The 20,141-nt window shown below is 35.8% G+C and overlaps 1 protein-coding gene across 2 annotated transcripts in view; it reads left to right on the top strand.

Moving 5' to 3' along the window:
• Positions 1-20,141, top strand: part of FAM91A1 (family with sequence similarity 91 member A1) — a 38,369-nt gene that overhangs the window by 8,652 nt on the left and 9,576 nt on the right. For both annotated transcript variants that reach the window (XM_039853814.1, XM_039853815.1), the window contains exons 5-19: positions 506-573; positions 1,109-1,222; positions 2,452-2,542; positions 2,942-3,004; positions 6,630-6,736; positions 7,958-7,996; positions 8,547-8,659; positions 9,069-9,184; positions 9,991-10,103; positions 10,380-10,466; positions 12,278-12,410; positions 12,919-13,067; positions 14,308-14,442; positions 14,584-14,697; positions 18,824-18,896. In XM_039853814.1, the coding sequence (XP_039709748.1) occupies positions 506-573; positions 1,109-1,222; positions 2,452-2,542; positions 2,942-3,004; positions 6,630-6,736; positions 7,958-7,996; positions 8,547-8,659; positions 9,069-9,184; positions 9,991-10,103; positions 10,380-10,466; positions 12,278-12,410; positions 12,919-13,067; positions 14,308-14,442; positions 14,584-14,697; positions 18,824-18,896 (1,515 nt within the window). The remainder of the gene's footprint in view (positions 1-505; positions 574-1,108; positions 1,223-2,451; positions 2,543-2,941; positions 3,005-6,629; positions 6,737-7,957; positions 7,997-8,546; positions 8,660-9,068; positions 9,185-9,990; positions 10,104-10,379; positions 10,467-12,277; positions 12,411-12,918; positions 13,068-14,307; positions 14,443-14,583; positions 14,698-18,823; positions 18,897-20,141) is intronic.

Below are 20,141 nucleotides of genomic sequence, written 5' to 3'. Positions count from 1 at the left end.
TAAGAGGACTATTTTGGAGTGATAGAATCAGAATAATAGGACTAGTCTATATATTTCTAGAGAATGAAGTGTTTTCTGATACTTGGGCTGTGCTGTTTACCAAATGAAGAAAGGAAACTTCTGTACAATACTTTTACAGCATGATACATAGTTGTTCCTAATATAATTTGCTGATGTTAGATTATGCTTATTTTAATGAAGTGTGGCATAGTTCTGTTGCGTAAGAAAATTCCCCTGAGAAGTGCACTTTGACACTTTGAAATTGGGAGGACTTCTGCTTTTAAAAAATTTTCTCATTTAGCATTGTCAAAAGTGTCAGCTTGACTTCATCTGTTTTGTTTTCGTTTATATTTTATTCGAAGAATTCCTTTTAATTTGATATTGGTTGTCAGTCAGTGATCAAAAGATGAACAAAAGCCAAGGGTTTTTTTCCTGAATGACTTGTGAAAGTACTGACATTTCAAGATGTGTTAAATGCTTTTGAAGGAAAGGCTTTTTCTTTCAGGTCTAAGGCTTCTCGGCATAGGAAGGAACCAGTACATTGATCTGATGAATCAGTGTAGATCATCAAAAGTAAGTTAGTCATTTCCTTTTCTCGTTTCTTGCCCTCAATAAATTTTTTTAAGTGATAGAAATAATGAATCGTAATTTCTCTGATTAAATAAAATACGCCTAATACAGAAACAGTGCAAAACAACTCAGTATTCTCTAGGATATAGCTTAAGTGATTATTGAATTAAAACTGTCAAAGACATAAAACATTTAATTTGTTTTTAAAAATTAATTTTGTTCTGCTTGTCTTTTTACTTGCTCATTCTGCTCCTAGTTTTCACTTAATGGGTGAAGCGAGTATACATTTCCAAATGCATTTGGACATCCTGGTTTTCATTTTAGTTTCTGGATTTAGATCCAGATTTAACGATTAGTGTTTGAAGAAATTTATTTTGAAATAATTGCAGAATGACTTTCTCCATCTAATGTATCTAGAATAACAGTTTAAAACATGAGAATTTAAAAAGATATTTAGCTTGTTAGAAACAGTCTTATTATATGATTGATGAAAAAGAAAATAGTAATTTTAAATTGATTGCAAATTTTACCATTGCAGAAATTTTTCAGAAGGAAAACGGCCCGTGATCTTCTACCAGTGAAGCCAGTGGAAATTGCCATAGAGGCGTGGTGGGTGGTGCAGGCTGCGTATATCACAGAAGATGACATAAAGGTAGTTATCTCGAAAAGTTAAACATAGGATTTTTGTTTTAAAAATCATTTTTAATTATAGTTCTGTAATTTTTAAAAAATAACACTATTTGATTTTCCTGAAGAAAATTAAACAAATTCAAAATTTAAAATGATCTTAGTAGGCTAGAATATTGATGGGTTCCCCAGATACTTTTAATAATGATGGAGACTTGACTGGGTTCATGTTCAGTAACCAGGAGAGTTTAGTTAGGTAGTTGTCTCATGTGAACTGACGTAGCGCCGTGGCTACCAACAGTGTTGGCTAATGCCATGTGAGCACTCGCTGTGTGCCAGGTGTGTCAGGCACTATCCCAGGTGCTTTTTATGGTGTCTCTTAATTCTCATAACCCCAGAGGTATGTATTATTTGTACCTCATTTCCCATATGAGGAGAGTGAGCACTGAGAGATGAAGCGATGGCTCAAGTCATAGCAGTAGTAAAGGTCTAGTATTTTAATGCAGGCAGTTTGCTGTGGATCCTGAGTTCTTAAGGACTGTGCCGAACAGCTGTACCAAAGTGGTAGGTGCTTTGATAGGGCGATGATGTCAAGGTCAAGGGAAATGGTATTCCCAGTGGTTAGACCACGTTTGATATAAGCCTTATGCATTTTAGAAAAGATGTTGATTTACAGGAAAGGGCCCTAGAGAGCAGGTCACATCTTTGTGAGGCTGAAGAAATGTAAGTGAGCATGTGGACTTTTTTGTTTGTTTGCATTTTATTTTACCCCAGAAGACAGATTGAATCCGGTGAGTGAAAGGCTTAGAAATTTTGCTTCAGTCTAACTAAGTACTTCCTAACAGAGCTGTCAGAGTGTGTCATAAGCTAGAGAACTTCTCGTTACTGATAATGATCATGTGGAGTTGGAATAAACTTCATTTTTGAAAGGTTCAAAATCACAAATGGACCAGATACCAATTCAAAGAAGATGGGTAAATGTTGGTACTTATTAGTGAACACCCATTACTTACCAGCAAGTATTGATATAGTTACTTTGTTCTCTTAGGTTCTGTTGGTAGCATCTTTTAGTACCTTAGTTGATGGTTATGTGTGTAGCTTTTTTTGTTAGAATTCTAGAGTAGTAAATGGAAAAAATATATAGTTCATTCAACAAATGATACGTAATCATTGGTTTAGACATGAATAGATTTGAGGAGTCATGAATTAGTTAATTTGGACAAAAGTTAATTGAAAATATTTTGCTTTTCTTAGATATGCACTTTGCCTGAGAAATGCGCTGTTGATAAGATCATCGATGCAGGCCCTCAACTCTCTGGATCACTAGATTACAATGTAGTACATAGTAAGTGGTTAGTAGAAACAGTCTTTGGTAACATAAAAACTTGTTTTAAGCCATCGACAATTAGTAGTTATTTATCAATTAGGTAAAAATAGCAGTATTTTCTAAACATTTGTTATTGTTTGAAGGGTGACCTTGGTTCATTGTTTTCCAAGATGGCTATAATTAGTCATATACATTAGAAATTTATACAAATGAATCATAAGAAAAATTTTATATTTTTAAGCACGTGAAGGAAACAAGATTTGAAAACTTTAATATAATTCTTTCCTAATTCTGTTTTGCTTTTTTCTTTTTCATATAGCATTCAGTTGCAAGAACCTTTACAGATAATCAAGAATCATTTTTTTAATTACAGATATTTAGTATTCTGTCTAAAACAAAGTACTTTTTCTTCTCTAGGTTTATATAACAAAGGATTTATATATCTGGATGTACCAATATCTGATGACAGTTGTATAGCAGGTAAGTATGTGCTAATATTTTTCATTATTGTGCTGGGTACTTCTTATCACCCTCTGAGTTAGACACAAATCGTTCTAGGATCTTGGATGTTAGAATTTTTTTAAAGAAATACATTTCTTCTCGTTACTTTGTAACACATTGTGGTGTTTTACTTAAATTCTGTATTTTTATTTTTACGTTATTTTGGCGTATGCACTATATTAAAATAATAAAGTCTGAGATAAATTTCTCACAATCCCAAATTGAATTATTGTTTTTATAAATTTATGTCACTTGTTAGTCCTTGTTCAGTGCATCACATTTTTACGTGTACTCAGTAATATAGCATTACATCATTTCCACTCTCACTTATCTGTGCTTTATATTTTTGTCACTGCCATCTTTGTGTTTATCTCCTCCCTTTCTATTTTACCCACTTCCCCAAGTTAAGGCCCTTGTGTATTTCCTTCTACACTTGTGGAGGTATCAGTTTATTAAACCATTCCCTTATTGCTGGTCATTTAGATTATTTCCAGGTTTTTGCTATGATAATGATGTGGTTAACATCCTTAACACAAAGTGGAGCTTATTTCCTATAGATTAGATTTCTTACCAGTTTATAGAAGCACTTGTGATATTTAAGTTATATGTTACAAGTATGTTTTCTAGCATATCTTCTAACTGTTATGATTCGTGGTATCTTTTACCATACCAAGATATTTAATATTAGTGTAATCAAATAGAAAGTGTCAAAAAATTCCAGAGAATAACCTCACTATTAACAATTGAGTGGTGAGAAGGCTTATTACAAAAAGACTCCCTCATATCAGTGCTGGATCTTGACAGGTTATCATGCTCTGGTGTGTCCTGATCTTTATTTGCGTTATTATGTGTTTATGATTCTTTAATGATGTGTATTGAACAGTGTACAGACACGAATTCTGTTGTAAACCTGGAAGACAGCTGAAAAAGTAAAGGAAATGCTAATTCTGGTTCGTGGATGCCACAACATATGAAAGACTAGTTTTAAAATACTAGTTTTAAAATACTAGTCTCGACAAGGAAGTGATTTCTGGAGGACAGAGGGGGCAGTGGTTTCCTGTCACCATTGGAGAATATTCTAGGCCCTATTCTCATTCGATAAACTGATGCTGTCTCACTTGTGATCCACTCAGAAAAGATTGGTCTTTGGTTAGTTGATTTCCGTCCGTTCTGATTAGCAGTTTGAACACTGACTTGCATTAGCACCAAGTTCACTGCAAAGAAGCATCAGAGAAGGGCGGAGTGGATGGCTTCTCTATGATAGGGCCATGTTCTGCCACATTTCACTTAGTGTCTGGCAGTCTAGATGGTATAAGCAAGACCCTTGGTATTATAACTGCTGAATTCACCCTCCTCACCATGCCACCCCTGGCTGTTCCCAAATTGGAATGACCTGTGAAAGGAAAGGAGTTTGATAACATGGAAGCATCAAATTTAGCACAAAGGACACCCGAAGGTGACTTCAAAAGAAGCAGGCCAGATAAGTTTCAGTAAAAAACAAGCACTGCGGGTAGTGGAACAGATCAGTGTGCGGAGAGAAATACTTTGAAGGAAATAATCACTAAAGGGTCTGTTGCTAAATAAAATATATTTATTTCATCACACTCTATACTTGTACATTTTATATCTACCCTATGTAACATCTAGATTTTCGTTATGCTTGGATAGAGTTCTTCTAGAATATATAGATCATCTAAAAATTCTTAAAAACTTTTGTCATATATTCAAACCCATAGTCTGGAACTTATTTTCATGTTTTATGTGAAATAAGGATCCAACTTGGTTTTCTTCTGTTTGGATAACCAATCGCATTTGGATAAATGCTAGCACTGTTTTTTCAGTAACTCATTACCACTGAATGGAAGCATAATTTTTGTCATACTTTAAATTTCCCTCTATATTGGTTAATTCTCACATCCTTTTTTTCACTTATTTGTTTTTATTCTTAGTCTGTATTGCTTTTATTACAGCGAACTAGAGTAACCTTTAATATTAGGTACCGCCAGGCCTTCCTTGTGTCTTTTCTTTATAACTTTCTAGGTGGTACAAACACCTAGGCTCTTCCTAGGTTTTTTTCCTTTATATTTATTTACTTTTATTAACTTTTTTTTAGTAGATAATATTATGATATAAAATTCTAAATTTACAAAAGAGTATAAAATGTAAAAACATTAGCCTCCCAGCCCTGTTCCTAGCCACCCAGTTTCTTTCTCAGCAGCCACTGTTAAGTTTCTTGTATGTTCTTCCAGAAGTATACTACACACATAGGCATATACATATATATCCTTTTTTGTGTGGTTTTATTTTTATACAGATTGTATACTCTAGTTCATACTTTTTATTAAAACAATATATTTGGGAGAGTATTCCATCTCTCTTAATGTAGTGTTGCCTCAACCTTTTCGCCCAGATATAAATCTTGTATTTATAACCGTTTAGTGCCTTGGTCTCCTCATCTCTAAGATAGGGATATAGTATTGAACAACTCATAGTGTTAAGAGGATTACGTGAAATGGCATATGGAAAATACCTGGCAGTGGCCTGGCACTTAGTAAGTGTTCACTAGATGTATGCCATCACTAGCCATTACACGGCTGATAGTGTAGGAAAAGAATTATATCAAATATGAGATTTCTGAAATGTTTCTAGAAAGAAACTTTTGATCCTCAAAAGTACTTGGATGACCGGAAATATGGGTCAGAAGTGAAGAACCTATATCCTGAAAAGTACATTGTGGTTTTTCACAGTATCTTCATTTTGACCACTTGAATTTTATCTTATTTTCTCTGTTGGGAATAATTTAGGTTTGGGGTGCAATTAGATGGCATTAGGGCCCAGGGAACACAAGGATACCCAACTTCTGCTATGGCCTAGGCACTCCATCTTCCCAGAATATTTTCAAGGGAAATGTGCTCATAGCAGAGAATGGCAGTGGAAAGTATAGTGCCTCTTGATTATTAGCTGGGCAGAGCACTCTATTAAATTGGATTAGAGCATCTGGACCAAAGAGATGGAAACAAGTGAATATGAATAACAGGTGGAGAGCAAAGACTGGGCAGCCTCTTATGCTGCAGAAGGTCTGTCCTGTTGCCACTGAGGAGGATACAGAATAGAAAGCCCCCAAGAACAAATTATACTGCTGATTGCTAGTAAATGGTGGCAGTCATGCAGGTGAATTTCCCCTTTTCTCTAGATGGGGTGGGAGAAAGGCAGAGGTACTTTATGTCCCCCCGGTTTTCGTGTAGTATAGCAACTCAGAGTCCTTTACTTTTCAGCCTTCCCCATTCTGAAGCAGCCCCAGTCCCCTCGCCTTCCTACCAAGTCCATGTTCTCTAGTATTTCCTCTGCCTCAGAATTGTTGAGAGGGCCATGGGGATTAAATGACTCGTCGTAGGATTTATGCTGTACCATGAGAATCCTCTCTAGACAGAGTTGTATGTGGCCTTAACTTTGAAAGTCTTAGAAAACTTAAGTGGATAAAATAAATCAAAAGCTGAATTCAGTGTTTAAGTTGGAGGTTTCTCTTTTTAAATAGATATTTGAATTACACTTTCTTGTTTTATAAAATTGTATCACTGAGAACAGTCAATTTTGTTTATTTTAGTTCCTCCTCTGGAAGGTTTTGTAATGAATCGAGTGCAAGGTGATTATTTTGAAACTCTGCTCTATAAGATATTTGTTTCAATAGATGAGCATACTAATGTTGCAGAGGTAAGTGTACCAATGTCTTGCGAAAGAATTTAACCTCAAGATTGAGTTTGTATAATGCAGGTAAAATTATTTAATGATATGATGACAATGTTTTAAAAATCTACACAGGTAGATCATGGACTGTTAATACACTTAAGTTACTATTCTTGAGTTACTTTCTGTGTATGCATGTTAAATTTGGTAAATAACTTTTTGTATGTCTTTATAGTCTTGTACTACATAACAGTGTGAGGGACCGCTTGTATGACAGTGATCCCAGAAGATTATAAGGGGACTGAAAAATTCCTATGGCCTAATGACAGGTATAGCTTTCCTAAAGTGATCAAGGCACAATGAATGACAGTTTTGTGCTGGTTTAAGTCCAGATAGTACTGCCATCAGCCGGAAATGCTTGGGGCACTCATCTGGGCACCAGTGAGCTTCTCACAGACTTCTCCCTCTCAACCAGTTTTACTGCTGTACCTATCCTTGGCAGCTCTGATTACATTGCAAGATGCCCTTCAGCAATAACCATTAGGAAACTGAAGAAATAAAAATTTTTACTTGTAGGCCCTGGAATGTACAAGGCATGCCAGGGGGCATGCAGCAAGGTCAAACAAAAAACAAGTAGGCCAAATTATCTGTCATGGAAATCAAGGTCTTTAAAACAAAGGGGCCATAGGTGGGGAGGGGACCTTGCCCTTTACCTAGTCTTGTGGCTGGCAGTGTGTTTATTAGAGATAACCTTCTTGAAAAGGATGCCTCAGTCAGTTACTTGCCTTACAAAAGGAAAAGCCGAAGGTAAGGCTTACGCTTACAAACCTACCATACTGCCAGCTGTATAAAAGTGTAGCACGTAGGCTATAACATCTAGGTTTGCGTAAGTGCTCTGTGATGTTCACACAAAAAAGGAAATTGCCTGTCACATTTCTCAAAAAGTATCCCTGTCTTTAACTGTTGCATGACTGTAGGAGACTGTAGACTATTGGTTGCCCTAGGAATTTTCTTATTTTAAATTAGACAAAATCAAAGAGTAAGAAATCAACATTTTAAGTTAAGGTCACTACCTAGATTTGTACTACTATCAGTATCTTAGAGATATAGAAAAAAACAGTTCTGATTTCAGAGTTTATTTAGTCTTTCAATTATTCATAATTTAAAAATTTTGCTGATTATGGTTAAAGTGTCTGCTGCAACTGCGATAACTAAGAATGTAAAACAATTTTTTATTTTCCTTTCTAGCTTGCAAATGTCCTTGAGATAGACTTATCTCTGGTGAAGGTAGGTATTTTTATACTCTTATAATGTAATTACTGAATGGATTTTTTTATAGGTTTTTGTCTTGATAAGCTACTGAGAAACAGAGGTGGTGAGATTCTCATTAGCTGTCAGAGGAAGTGTGTGTAGTAAAGGGGTGCTTACAAGACAGGAAAGAGCAAGGTAAAGGCCTTCAATCAGGATTCCACCCCACAAAGTGAAAGGGAGCACTCACACTGCTGTGCAGAGCTGGAAGCAGGCTGGTGGATGTCTCGTAATGAGGTCAGATAGAGCAGCAGGCTCTGCTCCACCGGGGCTAGCCCTCTGGAGGGCCAGGCGGAGAACTGGATGTTTTAAAATCTACACATGTTTTAAAAATCTACACATAGAAGCATTCCCTCTCTCACGATCTGAGGACCTTAGGGGAAGAGTCTGCCTATTGAAATGGTTTTTTCTACTTATGGGCCGAAAATGTTTGAGGATCGCTATAGGCATAGTCTATAATATTTTATCTCTACAAAGATTCTGATGTCTCGTTTATTTTAATTGCTCATTTCTCTTATATTCCTTGCAGAATGCTGTTTCAATGTATTGCCGATTGGGCTTTGCCCATAAGAAGGGACAAGTAATAAATTTGGATCAACTGCATTCATCGTGGAGAAATGTTCCATCCATAAACAGATTAAAGTAACTCATTTATTTATTATGAGCTTTTAGAGTTTCCTTTTGAAAAAAACTAGTTTCACATAGAAAAATTGTGCTTATTCACCCTGTCATTTGAAGTGAACCCTATATAATAGTGGTTTTTGATCTTGTATGTGATGAATCTTTGTTAGAATCTGATGAAAACTAAGAACCCTCTCCCTAGAAAAAAAACATTTACAATATCACATGTAACTTTAAAGCGTTCTTAAATCCCTGACGCCTGGCCACGGACTTGGTTAAGAAGCCTTGCTGCATGTGGGCTACATCTCGGTTTCAGGCTTGACTATGACTGGGTTTGGATGGTTATAATTTAAGTGCTAATTTCAGTAGTTGCTTTTATATAAGGTCATTTATATGATTTCTAAAAAGCGAATGATTTCTTTATTAATAGGAGTACTTTAGATCCACAAAAGATGCTCCTGTCATGGGATGGCGGGGAAAGCAGGAGTCCTGTACAAGAAGCTTCGTCGGCTACTGACACTGATACAAACAGTCAGGAAGATCCAGGTTAGCAGTTATTCAGTTTAATTTGGAGTTTCTCTGTAGATGTGGCCTGTGTCTTAATATACACTCATAGAGTGAACTCTTTAGACTTTTTTTATAGTTTTGTTCTAGATTTCATTCATTCAACATGCAGCCTTTGAATACTTATCAATATGTTGGGCACTGTGCTAGGTCTTAAGGGTATGAAATTGACAAGATTATGGTACCTTCTTTCGAAGAATTAAGTGTAGGAAGAGAGGAAGCAGCATAATCACAAAAACCACAACAATGTGAGAAGTGTTACAGAGCTTGTGGGGAGCAAAAAGGAAGAGCCCCCTTATTGCCCAGAGAGGTTCAGGAAACCTTCATGGAGATATTTGGGCCAAGAAAGAGGAAGAGCTTGCTAGCTGGTGAGTGAGGGGAGGCCATAACATGGGCTGAGCGCAAAGGGAAGTAAAGCATAGTGGTCGTTGCCATGGTTTCATGTTAAGTTGGGAGAGGAGCACAGAGTGGTTCTCATTCCTTCTCCAGGTAGCCGGGCGACTTGTCTGAAGAGGTTAGGCTAGTTAGTCTTATTGATCTGACAATGATCAAGTCTTGGTTTATAATTAGTTTTTAAGGAATTTACTTACAAATGTGAGTGCCTTAATTTTTTTAAAACTTTCTCTGTTGGAGATGGATAGGACTTGGGACCTGTTATGGTGACACCGTTGCTTTTGGTACTTCCTGCTTATTTAATAAAGCCAAAATGAAACACTTTCTCATTCTAAATAATAAGTGAAAAATTATTTTCATTTACTTGATTTTAAAGTATGATTTTCTTTTTTCAGCTGACACAGCCAGTGTAAACAGTTTGAGTTTGTCTACAGGATATACAAAGCGTATTGCATTCCTATTTGACTCAACTCTCACTGCCTTTTTAATGATGGGAAATCTTTCACCAGTAAGTCAAATTAGGTACTAGATTTATTCCTGAAAACACAACTGGTTTTGTTTTATATATTCCTAAGGGGAGTATTGTAACTTTTTAGTGAGGGCTCCTTTTGTAGTTAGAAGATCAGCCCCTTGCCTCACCTACCCTTAGGTTTAAATATATTGGGAAGTGTAATATAAATGTAAGATGCTATGCTTAGCATGAAAAGGGAAAACTAGAACTTAAATGATGAGTATAGTTATTAAGATACATTTTAATTTTTTTGTTTTTGTTTCTTTATTACAGAACTTGAAAAGCCATGCGGTCACAATGTTTGAAGTTGGCAAACTCTCAGATGAGTCTTTGGACAGCTTTCTTATAGAACTAGAAAAGGTAAGTCTAGATTGCTTATTATGGGATGTCAGGACATCTGGAACCTTGAAAAAATATCAGTTACGGATTATGTAGATTTTTGGTATATTCTTGCTCGTTCCTACATTATTCCTCATATGAATACTGTGGCAGTCATTTAAACTTAAACATATTGAGTGGATGAATGAATTTCGTGATTTTAAAAATGATTTGTCTATCTCCTCTAACTCAGCATAATTGGATGTAATGAAGAAATGGGGTATAGAAATCTCAAGTAATTTTTTAAACTGCATTTTTCCAAAACAGCCTTCAATTTTTATTTTATATTTTTTGGTATGACTCTAAGATCCCCATTTAAACAGTTTTATTAAACATTTTTGTTCCACGTATCTTAAATCTGGAACAGTGTCCCTGGATATCATATTTATATGTCCATTTTCATGATCCCTTTTAGCATCTTGAAGACTTGAGCCATATTTGCTCTTAACCACCTTTTCCCCGTGACAACAGCCCTTATTTCTCTTAACCCTGGTTGCCCGTTTGGTGTTTTTCACCAAAAAATTTCCCTGGATATTTTATTCTGTCCGCTCTTTATGCAAATGGTTTGTGTGCCTAATCTCTTCTTTGACCTTTTGTTACCTTTTATGCTTTAATGATGAACTCTTGTGTATTAAATGTGCTGTTTAGAGAATTTTTGCTGATTTTGTAATTCCTTTATATCTTACAAAAAGACTTACCATAACATTTTTTCATTGCTACTTCTCTGTAGGACTTTTATTTTTTTAGGGTAGAAATATATTTGAGATAATCCTTTTTACTAATTGGTCGCTTTCACTTTTAAATTTCCATTATTTCCTCAGTACTTTTAATATCTTGTTAATTCTATTTCTTATTTGTATCATCTTTTGCCAATAATTTTTTTTATTACGTTCCGACATGTTTTTTCTTTTCTAGTACACTTTAAGTTCTGTTTTCCTGATTTTTATTTTTCTCACCTCAGTCTTTTATCAAATACAGCAAGTTAGAAGGTTACTTTTGCTCTTTATATATCTCTATTTTTTTTAAACCACATAGTCATTCTTAAGAGAGCCATTTAGTCTGAAGTTTTGTTTTTAAAAATAGTTTCTTACCTGTTTAAGAAGCCTCATCCTGATTAAACTTAATTGATCTTATTAATTTAATGCAGAACTATTTTAGTTACTTCCCCTTATAGACCTGTCCTTCCATTTTCTGTGTTGTGTCTGGGATGTCTGTTTTTATGTATTAAACAGGTGACTGACTCAGGGTCAGAAGAATATGCATTAAAATGTTAAGTCCAGTAAAGTCAGGGGTTTTGTTCAATACTCTATCCTTACATTCTGGACAGATTATAGTACATGATAGGGACTCAGTGAATCCTTGTTGGATGAGTTTAAGCTGTGGTGAACAGCTATGTTGACTCAAACTCCATTTTCACTTGCAACCAGTAGTACAAAGTTGTGAGCAGGTTGATGAAAATTAGAGACATAATTGGTAACAGTGGATTGAAGTAATTTCTGGATGAAGCAGAATATAGATCTTAGAGTTTTTAAGCACCTCATTTGAATCATACATGGGACATATGTAATGGTATGATTTAGCATTATTTGGTTATTAAAATTGTTTTACTTGGGGTAATTTCTATCATCTTCAAGGAAACTTATCTGAAATTGAAGTTAATATTTGTGTCAGTATTGCCTGGGCAAATTTCTGATTTACTGATTTTTAATATTTTAATAACTACTGTATGGTTATATAGTAGGATGAATGGCATGATTATGGTATTTCGCACAATTTATTTTCTCTTGGTTTAGGTTCAGAGCACTGGTGAAGGAGAAGCACAGAGATATTTTGACCATGCACTTACTCTGAGAAACACAATACTGTTTCTTCGTCATAATAAAGATCTAGTTGCACAAACTGCACAACCAGACCAACCCAATTATGGTATGATAAATATACTTGATTTTGAAGACATGATCCTATGGAACTTCTTTCTAAGAAATTAAACAGGTCATGCTCACTTATTTGACTATCACTTATTTAATACGTTTTCTGTAGATAGCATATCGAATTTCTAACTAGAGGCTTGTTTTGTGAATTCCATTGCTTGTCAACTGTTTCTTACCTTATTTTATTTTTTCTCTTCTCTTACGTGCCACTGACATTTGTATTATTTAAATCTGATAAAAGGTTGGAGTGTTAATTTGTTTAAGTAGCCTAAGGAAATACCAGTAGACAGTTATCCTTTTAGACCAGGGAATAAAGATTATTAGCTTTAAATGTTAAAAGTGTCTTCTTAGAGATCCTTTAGGAAATTGGACACTGTTAATAGAGATAATCTACATTTAAAAATTTTTTTAAATCTAAAGGTAAATATTAGTATTTTGCCTTAGACATTTTTGTTTCCCATTGTCAGTCTTTCATTCTGTGTGTGTGCTTGGTCATAATTCAGGTTTTCCTCTGGATCTCCTGCGCTGCGAAAGCCTCCTCGGTTTGGATCCTGCGACTTGCAGCAGAGTTCTAAACAAAAATTACTCGCTGCTCGTCTCCATGGCTCCCCTCACCAATGAGATTCGGCCTGTCAGCAGCTGCACTCCTCAGGTAAAGACCCACGTGGAAGGTGGCTGGTGCTGTGATTTTCTCCCTCCTTGGGGCAACTCGAAGAAGAGGTTTACCAGTTTATTGTGTTAATTCTCAATTTGCAGATGCGAAATATAAAATCGTTGTTGTAAGGTGTTATGTTCAATTTGTGAGGTATGATTGGTACATTTTATTTATGTATCTTATGACTTATGACACAGGAGATTAAAATTTTCCTCACGAATGCAGTATTTTAGAGATAGCATTTTTGGATGCCCTAAGGAGGAAGCCTGGATTGCCTTGAGGGATAAAATCAATTTAATTAGGAAAAATAAAATGTTTTAGAAGTGGGGCGATGGTGCTAAATAAACTGAAAAGACTGTGTTCTTTAAAATTGTGAAAATGACTTCTGGTTTTGTACTTTGAAAATAAATCAGTTGCGTTGACTTGTATACTTAGCAAGGACGTTGTAGCCTGTGCCATTTTCAGAGTGGGGATTATGTTGCTCTTTTTCAGTATCACCTCCTGCCTGGTTTCCTAGATGTGCAGGTTTAATGGTGTAGAAGAAAGGAAGGGCTTCTTGTACAAGGTTGATTTTGTTGTCCGTGCCGATCTAGCTGCCACAGCGAGCATACTCTCTCCCCCAAATTTGTCCTCTGTTTGACAGGAGTGTATTTACCAACCTTTTAAATAATTCTTTGTGTGCTCCCTCCAATTCCACTCCACTACACACTTCCCTTATTCTTTAACAGAACCACTAGGCGTAGTAGGAATTCATTAGCTTTAAATGAATGGAAAGATAGCCCCTTTTGTGAGACATAGCATGTGATTAATAATAATAATGAACACTTTGATATGAATCTTACTGTTGTATGCCAGGCACTATTTTAAACTTTTCTTGAACAACCTTACTACATCCCTATGAGGTAGAGATTTTATTGACACCTTACAAAAGAGCAAAAATGAGGAACAGAGAGCTTTAGTAACATTCTTAAGGTGATATTGCTGAGGGGATGAATCCAGTATTCCAACCTTGGTGGTCTATTTCACAGTCCATTCTCTTAATTGCAATGATAGTATGTTCTTTCTCAGTTCCAATATAAAATTGATACGGAGCATTTAAAATTTATTTTTATAAGCTAATAGCAGTTAACATTTATATGAAGCATTGGTTGTTTATAGGACTGTACTTGGTCAGTTGTGAAACTTGGCTTCCTTAGATGAATATTCCAACTTTACCTTACCTGTTTTATGATTACAGCATATTGGACCAGCTATCCCAGAAGTCAGTTCTGTGTGGTTTAAACTGTACATCTACCATATCACTGGACAGGGACCACCATCTCTTTTACTGTCCAAAGGTACAAGACTGCGTAAACTGCCAGAGATATTCCAGGTATGTTGTGTCAGGTCTTTCTGTTTGTTTAATTATTTTTGAGGAGAGTAGAAATGGTAAAAAGTATTATGGGTAACTTTCTCAATTTATTTTCTTTTTTTCTAAATTTCATCTCATCTTTTATTCATTTCTTCCCCATAGGGTTATGATCGATTACTAATAACGTCTTGGGGTCATGATCCCGGGGTGGTTCCTACGTCAAATGTGCTCACAATGTTGAATGATGCTTTAACACATTCTGCGGTTTTGATTCAGGTACAGTTACTCTATTTAAAACAATCAGTTTTGGATTTTCATTTTATTTTTTATTATTTCTTTTTTTTATACTTTATTTAAATGTATTTATTTACTTTATGGTGACATTGGTAAATGAAATCGACTAAGTTTCAACTGTACACTTTAACAGTAAGACATATATATATTTACACTGTGTTCACCTCCCATAGTTAGATTTCTTTCTGTCACCACATATTTGACCCCCTTTACCCCATCTAACTCCCTCCTCCCCGCTCTGGTAACCACTAGTCTATTGTCCATGTGAATTTTCATTTTAAAGATCATAATTTGTCTAGCTTTCCGCTGAGTTGCAGTCAGATGTCAGTAGTTTGAAATTTGGAAAGCCGAAACGTGAGGAGTCAGATCTGGGTTTCGTCCGGGCCCTTGTCTGGCAGTGTGGGAGTGGTAGAAACACCCAGCTTTGAGTTCTGGCTTTACCTGTGCTCCTTGTGTGACCGTATTTTTTTATTTTTTTACTTTTAGGAATAGCTTTATTTAGATATAATTCACATAGCATATAATTAATCAATTTAAATTGTACAATTTAGTGGTTTTCAGTATAGTCACAGAGCTCTACAGCTGTCACCATACTCAATTTTAGAGCATTTTCATCACCTCAGAAAGAAATCCTGCGCCTTCAGTTCTCAGTGCCCTTCCTCCCCACCCCCTCAGCCCGAAGCAACATTCATCTACTTGCCGTCTCTCTAGAATGTCTATTCTGGGCATTTCATATCCATGGAATTACATAATATGTGGTCTTTTGTGACTGGCCTCTGTTACTTAGGAGAATGTTTTTAAGCTTCATCATGTTGTAGCATGTATTAGCACCGCATCCCATTTTATGGCCAAAGAGTCCCTAGAATGAATATACCACGTTTCATCTATCTGTTCATCGTTGATGGACATTTGAGTTCTTTACACCTTTTGGCTGTTGTGAGTAGTAATCACTGTTGCAAACATTTGTATATAGGTTTTTGTGTTTTACTCTTGGGCATATGGCTAGGAGTGGAAATACTAGGTCATTTGGTAACTCTATGTTTAATTATTCGAGGAACTTCCAGGCTGTTTTCAAAGTGGCTGCACCATTTTACATTCCTACCAGCACTTGATATTAGATGACTTTTTTTCTAATTATAACTGCCCTAGTGGGTGTGAAGATGTAATCTCACTATGGTTTTGATTTGTATTTTCCTGATGACTGATGATATTGAGCCTCTTTTCATGTGCCTCTTTAGCTGTGTGTCATTTAGGAGTTACTCCTCCTATATTTAGGTAATATCTACTGTATAATAACAAAAAAATAATAATAGTAATAGCTAATGGTAAGGTGAGCAATTTATAGCTGCAGGATTGTCGAGGGAGTGAAATGAGAATGCACGTGTGAAGTGCGCAGCACACTTTCTGGCACATGATAGGTTCTCAGTAGAGATTTCATTAATTTATTCAACTAATAATTGTACGTGCCATGTTCCATGCTGATTAATGTAGATATACAAATAAGACATGTTCCCTGCATTCAGGGAGCTTAAGTCTGGTGGGAAGAGTTGCATCAACAGTCAGTTCCAGGTTTTTGCTGAGTGTTGAATAGAATCGTATACAGTGCGGGCATTAAAGACAAGTCCAGCCTTGGGGCAAGGAGGAAGACTCAGGGGCAGCTCCTTAGAGAAAACAAGGCTTGGCTGAGTTATAAAAGGATGATTTAGGAGTGAGCCAGTCCTAGGCAGATGGGTCAATATAAATAAATCTCTGGACAGAGACTTTTTTCTTTTGCTTCACGGCTATTTCCCTGGTGCCTGGGACAGTGCCTGGCTCACAGTAGTTGTTCAGTGAGTGTTTTGCCTGTAGGTGGGCCCTCGAGTGTGATGTGCCTTAACTGTCCTGCTATAGAGCTTAGACTCTACCCTGTAGTTTGGTGGCAGCCTGTAAAGGGTGCTCAGCAGGGAGTTAACATGATCTGTTGTGTTATGGGAAGATCAGTCTGGTGACTGCATTGAGAATGATTGGGTGGGGAAGATACCTGAAGCAAGAGGACCAGTCAGGGTTCAGTATAGGAGTCCAGGTAAGAGATGAGGACAGCTTAGATCGGGGAAATGATCTTAAGAATTGAAGAGAAGAAACAGATTTAAGAATTATTACAAATATAAAATTAACAGAATTGATCAGATGTTTGCAAAAGGATATGGAAGAGGAAAAGAATGATTCCTGGAAGGCGTGGGAATGGTGACATCACGACTTGAGAGAATACCAGAGGAACAGCCAGTTTATGGGGGCAGATGACGTGTTGTGTTGTGGGCACATTGAGTACAAAAGTGCCTATGTGACATTTGGGTGGTAGAGATATCTAGTAGGTAATTAAAAATATCTTGAAAGTCAAATGAGAGGTTGAATAGGAGAGACTGACTTGAGTGTCAGCATCAGCATGTGACGGTAGTTGAAACCATGGGAGAGGGAGGTGCATTAGCCCCCAGAGAAAGCATGGAGTAGGGGTAGTGGTAGGAGATAATGTACTAGAAAGGGTTAGACACGGACTTGAGTCAGACTGCCTAAGTTCAAATCTTGAATCTACTATTACTGGTAATCTTGGGCATTTGGAACTTCATTGACCTCACCTGCAAACTGGAGATAATAAAAATTGCTATCCTTATAAGATTGCTGAAAAGAATGACTTAGATGGGTAATCTACATAGAATGCTTAGTCCTGTGTTTAGCACATAAGATCTCAAAATACATTCGTGTTGTAGTGGAGGTAGGAGGGAGAGAGATTTAGAGTGTTCATTAAGGAGTTTTACTTTTACTAAAAAAGAATGCCTCCTTCATTAAATTCTCTGGAAAAAATTCACCTTGCTGGAACTTAAAACATAACAAAGTTAAGATTGTGATTGAAACCATACTTTTATCGTAACCATCTTGTTTAGAGCTTAAATCATAAAGGCTTCAATGGAATAGAAGTGGATGTCAGAATATATTCAAGTTGTTATATGAACCAACTAAATGAGTGATTTTTCTCTGAAACTTTTTTTCTTTTATATCAGTATCTTGAATTCGAATGATGTATAAATCTCTATTAAAAGAAAAAAATGTATAGATCCCCAATGTTAAGTTAAATTTCTATTATAATGAAACTACATGTGAATAGATAATTTTTCATGCTTATTTTTCTTATATAGCTGTTAAACCAAAACAAATTTAGGGATTAAACAAATAAAAAAATTTTTAACTAACAAAATTCAAATGAACAACCTGAATGTACTGGATGAAACTAAATTATTATTTGTAACATAGGAATAGGGTGGTCATACTCAGGTTTTTAATTTAATTTTTGAGTTGATAGTGTATTCGCATGATTCAGAAACGAATTGCTAATAAAAGAAGCACGGGGAAAGTATCTCTGCTCCTCAGACACCCTCTACCCAGTTCCCACTCTCCGTCTCTCTCCAAATCAAATAACCACATTTACTAGTTCCCGCTGTTCCCTTCTGGAGTTTCTTTACGCACATTCGTGCAATTACACACTGACATGCCCCATGCTTTTTCCTCTTAGCAATGAAGATCTTCCATCTCAGTTTGAAGAGAGCTTCCTCTTTCTTATTTGCAGCTGCGTTGAAAGTACATACATTAACTTATTTAACCAGTTTCCTGTTGACAGGCACTTTGGTTGCTTGCAATGATATATATAATTATAGTGTTACAGCAAGTAATTTTGAACATATGAAGTGCAGATTTTTGAATTTTGCGTGCCAGTCCATGGTGTGCCAGGTAATTATGGGAATTCTTACACCGCTTTTCTCTCAGAATTATAGCCAACCCATGTGCCAGTGCACTTGATCTCGTTCGGTCGCCACTTGGCTAACACCTGATCACACCTGTTAAATCAGCCTCTTGTTTTTCATTAGCCTGTACATTCAATTTGAGACACATTGCAATAGTTTAATATATACTTAAGATTATTTGCTGGAGAAAAATAGAAAATTATTGAAAGCGTTTTGATGGAGTATTAATGTGGAATATACCATCATGTGGCACAATCATATTTATTATTTGAATAGCTATTATTGGAAATGTAGGTTTCTCATATACCTTTCAACTTGTGTTTCCTCGTGTTTAGGGACATGGTTTGCATGGGATAGGAGAAACTGTCCACATACCGTTTCCATTTGATGAGACAGAGCTACAAGGAGGTACGTCACTGCTGATTTGTATCCTTTTAACTAACTAACCTCTTTATCGTTAAACTTTGTCAACATTTTGGTGGAAAACATAGGAAGGAGTGAGTGCTTAAAATGTTGAAGTTCTATTAAAGAGTATTGGCAAAAGGTAGTTTTCTATCACATGCCTTTCCCCACAGAACTAGTAGAGTAAGACTCAGCGCCTTTGAAGGGATGCTGGTCTGTCTTGGAGATGAAGAGAGTAAGTAGTGTCTGTGTAGGTGGAAGACTGGGTTTTCTGTACGTTTAGCCTTTTAGTTTCTTTTTATTGTTTGTTTATTTGGACATGACAAGTCACATGAAAGTTGATTTATTTTTCTTTTCTCCCAATATTACATACTGGTTTTCTTTCAGGGGCTTTTTTAGGTAATTTAGAAATGGGTGCTAATGAATGTTTGTATACTACTTCACAGTTTACAGAGCACTTGCATGTATTTCCCGATTTCAGCGTTTGTTTTTGCTATTAAATTTTACTTTTGCCTTAGAGGATTTGAGTGGATTGCAGATTAAGCTAGTTAAAATCAAGGGGGGAAAGCACTAACAGTATTTGATGAAAGATGCTCAGAGAATTTCTGTAAAAATGAATTCATTCTTCCTTTTTTCTAATATAGAAAATACTTTTTTCTTTTGAATGTTAAGAAAGTATGTATATTTAAAAGAAAAATACAATCTGATTAAAACTTAACATATTTGTATAGCGCTTGTGTTTCTTGCTCTATGCAAAACTTCTGTCTAATTTCTTTTTCTAAGTTTTAGAGCCATATTGCTTGAATTTCAAGAGGGCAGTGAATGGTCCAAGTAATTTGACTTAACGTTAATTCATACAAGAACTTACTGTTCTTTCAGAATGTTTTTCACCACTGCCCCACCCCCAAAGTAGGAAAAAGGAAGAAGATTTTTATAAATGTATTTTTTCTATTTACATGGTTTGAAATAAAGTGCTCTCTTTTGGCCGTTGTAAGTAAATGTGTACAAAATTTGGAGAAGAGAGTTTTCTCTTCCAAAAAATAGCCATTCTTGAGAAATAAGTAGTTCTTTGCAAATGAAGTTTGCTATTATAATCCTCTGACACTTTATAAATTCTGTGGAAAAAATAATCATTCACCTGAAGACACAGAGTAGTGACAACAGGATACTAAAATTTATAAAATCTCAAGAACTGATTGGTAGATCTCTTGCCTTGAGAGATTATTGTGTGAATTATAAAAAAGAGAAGTC

This window comes from Pteropus medius, unplaced genomic scaffold (genome assembly GCF_902729225.1).
Source record: "Pteropus medius unplaced genomic scaffold, Ma_sr-lr_union100, whole genome shotgun sequence".
Lineage (NCBI taxonomy): Eukaryota > Metazoa > Chordata > Mammalia > Chiroptera > Pteropodidae > Pteropus > Pteropus medius.
The sequence above is the reverse complement of the archived record's forward strand: the minus strand, read 5'-3'. Positions and strand labels throughout refer to the sequence as shown.